Raw genomic sequence first — 5646 nt, forward strand, 5'->3', positions numbered from 1 at the left:
GTCAGGATGGATCGTGCCATGTCCCCATGCACCGCGCCTGCCATGCTCACCGCTGGCAGCAGCAGCGGCATCCCCGTGGCCGAGCAGCCCTGAACCCTGACTGGCTTGGTGCTGGGGCTGGCTGCGGTCTGACGTGCGGCACATGGTGCCGCGGCTCTGGCAGGTGGCTGCTGTTCCTGCCCAGCAAGTTTTCGGCGTGGCCGCCCTGTCTCCTCGAGGCTCCCCCTCCCTGGTCGGCAGCCAGCCGGGCAGATACCTGATACTCGGGTTGTGCAAGCGCGAGGGGGGAGCCTGGCCCTGCCCGGCCCTGGGAGCCACCCGGAAGGCCGAGCCCTCCCGCCCGCTGGCCCCACCTGGAGAGGAGCTAAAAGGCTGGCCGGGGCCCCGCGGCGCAGCGCCGGCTCCGCACCATGCCCACGGCCCGCAGCGTGCTCGTCCTGGCGGGGCTCCTGGCTCTCTGGGCAGAACCGCCTCCAGCATCCGCCCAGAATGTCACCAGTGAGTATGAGCGCACGCTCGGCTCGGCACGGCACGCCCCGGGCCAGCAGCCAGCATCGCTCCAGCCCTGGGGCCTGCTGCGCTGGGGGCCGGGGCCAGAGCCAGCCGGTGCCTGGCGCGGTTGGGCTCAGCAGCATCCCCGGACCCAGCCCTGGGACTGGTGGCAGCATCTCCCGCCTGGAGCTGGCAGCCCTTGCCCTGTGCCAGGGGGCCGGCAGCCCCGGCACCCGCCCACGCCCTCCGCCTTTGCCTTGCAGCGAAAGCCGGCGTGTGCCCGGACCCGGCGATGGAAGCAGTGAACTGCACGGTTGGGTGCCAGTCCGATGGCGACTGCGAGAGCACCCTCAAGTGCTGCCCGGCAGCCTGCGGCAAGGCCTGCCAGAAGCCAGATGGTAACACTGCCTCCTGCTCCCGGCCCTGCTGCCATGAGCTGAAAGCCTGTCCCAGCCGGCAACACCGGTGTTCTGGGGCACGGTAGCAGCCGTGGGCCTGGGTGCCCATTGCAAATCTGGCTGCAGCGTGGTTATGGTTATTGGGGGCTACACAGGGAGCCCGGTGGGATTGGGGTGTGCCCCCAGGGTGACCTGCTGGCACAGTACACCCACCACTCAGCCTTGCCAGGGCAACACTCACCCCTTCTTCCTCCCAGTGACACAGGAGTTGAGCTGACGCCTCCAGATGATGCTGGGGCCGGTGCAGAGGACAGGGGCCTCCCCTTCACTGCCCACTCAGTCTCCTGAGTGGCTGACAGCGTGGGATGTGGGCACTGTCCTGCCTCCCGACCCTGTGCCTGGGAAGGGTCTCCCAACAGCATCATCCCAGCGCTGCACAGGGCTGGGCCCCACAGGCACCCAGTCGAGTGCACTTACTGTGCCGGTCCTGCCGGAGAGCAGCTGGGACAGCAGGAGTTGGGATCTCCAGTGCAAACGTGTGGATGTGAACCAGAGACTCCGGTACCTCCATTGCCACCTGCAAGGACAATGCTGGCCTGGCTACGCCACAGTGGAGGACGACACGATGCGGAGCCCAGAGCCCAGCACTGGTGGCAGGCAGCAGGACAGGAGGACAGGGCACTGCACAACTAGGGCACAGGCTGTCTGGGGGGCACACGTGCCCCACTGAGCCCACGTGCCATGAGCACGCAGCTGGGACAATCCGTGGTGTCTGGGGGGGGAAAGCAAGATCAATGCTGCCATCAGGGCCATGTGCTGCAGCCGTGCATCCTGTGCTGGCCACACACCCCTGAGTGGGACGCTAAGCACAGGGACCATGGGGGCCACCATGCCACGTGGTGTCCCCGGCATGTCCCCATTGGGTCAGGCTAGTGGAAGCGCCAATAGGTAGAGCTGTGAGGTGGAGAAGCCATCGCTGGCACAGGGACCTTTCCTCTGTGACAGCTGGGGCTGGGGCCATGCCCGCAGCTCCAGGAGCTGCAGAGCTGGCCCTGTCCCTCATGCCAGGGCCGGCAGGTCTCAAGTCTCTTCCCTTTTGCAGAGAAGCCCGGCACCTGCCCGCCTGTCAGTCCAGGGATCCCCATGCTGGGCTTCTGCATGAACCAGTGCAAGACGGACTCCAACTGTCACGGGACCCAGAAGTGCTGCAGGAATGGCTGCGGCAAGGTCTCCTGCATGACACCCCTCCCCTGAGGTCAGTCGGGCACCCACCAACCCTGGGGATCCCACAACACCTAGGGCATGGCACTCATGTGCCCATCCTGCTCATGGCATCTGCTCCCTTTTGCAGGCACCCCCGCCTCCTGCCAGCCCGGCCACAGGGAAGCTGCTGCCTGACACGAGTCCTGCAAACCCAGGCCCCAGCCCTGCACCGTCCACCCCAGCCCAGAGCCTTCAGCCCCAGCTTCCTCCCCAGGGCCCCCTTCTTGGGGTTCGCCGCAACCCCCTGCACTCTCACCAATAAAGCAGCCTCTCCCTGCCACACTGGTGGCCGCTTCTCCATCCTGCCATGCTCCTGGTTGGGCAGATGCTCTGCTCAGCCCCAGCCACCACCTGCCTGACACGAGGGCTGCTGGGTGCTGGTGCCACCTGGAAGGGCTGCACCTGCCAAACACCAGCGCTGACTGTCTGCACCATGTCCCCGAGGGACCCCAGGCAGTGCCCCTACCCAGGTTAGCCCCATGGCCCGAGCTGCCTTGGCACGTTGACTCCTCCACCTTTGCACAGCTGTGCTCAGAGCGGGGACATCGCAGCATGGCTGCATCCCTGTCCCATGGGAGCAGAACTGCTCTCTGCTCTGCGGTGACCAGGGGACAGAGATGCTGCTGGCGTGTGCCATTGCATGAGCATCACCCAAACCCCCTCCTGCCCCAGGCACTCACAGCCACAGCGGCATATCACCCATGGCAGGAGCCTGAAGGAACTGTGGGCCATGAAGCCTACAACCCTGACTCCCCATCCCATGGCTGCCCCTGCCCCATCCCTACCCTCCCTGCTCACAGCCAGGCCCTGCTCCTGCCCCACTCTCCCTGGCACCTCCTGCACCCCATGGGTATCCTGGTGCCTCGGCCTTTTGTGCCCATCTCACTCCCTTTCCCACCCCTGGAGCAGAGCAAGATATTCCACGTGCCTTCGAGGTGCTGGCACCCCCAGGGCCCCCACCTTTGCCAGGGACAGAGCACAGCTGTCCCCAGGGCAGGGTTAGCTCCTCACCCTGCCCAGTACAGCCCAGTGCCCGGTGCCAATTCCCCCTCTCCTTGCAGTGAGGGTGCGGGCTGGTACACTCCAGCTCAGCCCCACAGCCCTCTGCAGCAGCTCTGCCCATCCTGCGTGCCGGGAGGACACCGAGGAGCAGGGACAGCACATCGCTCCTCCCTGTCCCATCCCTGCTGCTGGTAGGGTGCAGCAGGGGGGCTCCCGGAGCGCTGCCGTCCCCTGTCCTGGCTGCTCGCGGATCACCGGTGACCTGGAAAGCCTGTGCTGTGGAGGATGCATCAGCCACGGGCTGCGAGCCCAGCGACTCGCCCCCGAGCCCGATTGTTCGTGCCAGGCGCTCCCACGGTCCCGACACGGTGCTGCCGTGGGAAGGGGCCGCTCGCCTCGGCCGATCCCCGCCCCGACTGAGTTTAAATCCCGGCCGGTGGCCCCGCAGCACGGCTCCTTGAGGGCGGCACGATGCCGGGTCAGCGCACCCTCCTCCTGCTGCTCCTGGTGCTTTTCGAGGAGCTGCCGCCCACCCCGGCCCAGCAGCACCGTGCTGGGGCCCAGGGCGCTGTCCCCACGGCCACCCCGGCCCCGCGCCGGGCCCCGCGGGGACGCCGGCCCCCCGCCGCCCGGCTTCTCCCCCGGAAAGCGGGGCAGTGCCCGGCGGGGACGAGCCGGCTCCTGAGCACCCCCACCCTGTACTGCCTCTCCGACCACAGCTGCCCCGGTGCCGAGAAGTGCTGCCAGATTGGGGAGGTCAGGACCTGCCTCCTCCCCAGCACAGGTACCGCTGGCTTCCCTGAGAGGTGCCAGCGCAGGACAGGGTGATGGGAGATGGGTGGGATGCAGGCAGGGGCCGGTGCCCATGTCAGGCCTGGGGCCACACTGAGCATCTCCCTCCGCAGAGACTCCGGGCTACTGCCCCCGTGCCGGCAGCCCCGCTGGGATCAGCTGCAAGATGAGCTGCCGCAACGACACCGTGTGCAGCCCCGGGCAGAAGTGCTGCACCCGTGGCTGCTGCGCCCGCTGCACACCTGCCCAGCCAGGTAAGGCACCCGGGTGTCCCTGTGCCAGGCTGGTGGTGCCACGTGTCTGCATCCCCTCCTCGCTCTGTGGAGGAGATGCAGGTGCTGTGGTGCGAGGCTGGCTCCACACTGAGTCCCAAACCTGCCCCTCACTCAAGCCAAACCCGGTTTCTGCCCACGGAAGCGTGCCCGGAGCAGTGCGGCCACCTGCTCCAACCGCTGCGCTGATGACCGGGACTGTCCCGGGAACCGCAAGTGCTGCTTCTCTGGCTGCGGGCTGGCCTGTGCCCGCCCGGACACAGGTACAGCTGCACCGTCCCTCCCTTGGGCCCATGGCTTGCCAGACCTGCACCCCCCACCCAAGCATGTGCACCCCCAGCACTGCCCATGGATGCCTTGCAGCTGCCCTGCAGCCACATCAGTGGGCTCCTCCTCCCCTGCAACGCCCAACGTGTGCCCAGCTGTGCCACCAGACAAGCCCCAGCAGCCTTGCCTGGCCAAGTGTGCAGCCGTGGCAGCCATCCAGGCCCTGGGAGTGTGTGCCACCGGCTGCAGCATCTGGTGCCATGCGGCACACGGTGCCACGCACCTGCCCTTGGCACAGCCCCCTACCCCTGAGCCCCCGGGCAGGAGCATAACCTTGGGGCATTGTGGGAAGGGATTGTCATGCCCAGCTCCTCCATGACGGGTGTGCCATGGGTGTGCCATCCCATCCTGCACCCTATCCTGCACTCATTCTGCATCACACTCAGGCTGGGTGCTGGTGGCCAGCGTTGTTCTTCACCACTACAGCTGCCAACTGGCACCCCATGTGCAGCTGTGACTGGTTTCACTGAATCAGACTGGTATGGGCATGAGGCTGGTGGCTGTGGACAGCACTGGGCTCTGGGAGGGAGGATGTGGGACAGGATGGGGACAGGATGGGGGGCAACAAAGGAGTAGGCTGGAGATGGAGGCCGTACCAGGAGGAAGCAGGATCCCAGCATGGCCGCAGTCCATGTTGTCACCAGGGGGACATGATGCTGCACCAAAGCCCGGCGTGTGCCCTGTGGTGCTGCGGGGCTCCCTGGGACCCTGCCTGGAGCTGTGTGACACTGACAGCGACTGCACTGGGCCCGCCAAGTGTTGCACCACCGGCTGTGGCCACGTCTGCAAACCACCCATTGAGGGTAAAACCACCTGTGGGTCTGAGACCCCAATGTGTTCCCTCTCTGCTCTGGTCCCAGGCTCAGCACCCCTGGCCAGGGCCAGTACCCCCCTGGCTGTGGCCAGGACGGGTCCCCCACCCTGGAGGGACACCTTGCCTGCAGGGATGGGACCCTCACCCCTACCTCTCCCTGTGTATTCCAGTGCGTCCCGGGCTCTGTCCCCCCATGACTGATGATGACCCAGTGGCCGAGTGCCTCCTCCTGTGCCTGCAGGACAAGGATTGTCCCCCTCGCCAGAAGTGCTGCCTTCTGGGCTGC

At 66.8% G+C, this 5646-nt stretch overlaps 1 protein-coding gene across 1 annotated transcript; it reads left to right on the forward strand.

Annotated features, from left to right (window-relative positions):
* Positions 1-410: 410 nt before the first annotated feature.
* WFDC3 (WAP four-disulfide core domain 3) lies at positions 411-2144 on the forward strand (the record flags this gene model as incomplete). The annotated part of the gene is made up of 3 exons (XM_080354700.1): positions 411-498; positions 756-890; positions 1993-2144. 3 exons carry the CDS (start codon positions 411-413, stop codon positions 2142-2144), a joined length of 375 nt encoding a protein of 124 aa, XP_080210826.1.
* Positions 2145-5646: the final 3502 nt, after the last annotated feature.

The sequence above is a fragment of the Nesoenas mayeri genome (genome assembly GCF_963082525.1).
Source record: "Nesoenas mayeri genome assembly, chromosome: 16".
In the NCBI taxonomy this organism is placed as follows: domain Eukaryota; kingdom Metazoa; phylum Chordata; class Aves; order Columbiformes; family Columbidae; genus Nesoenas; species Nesoenas mayeri.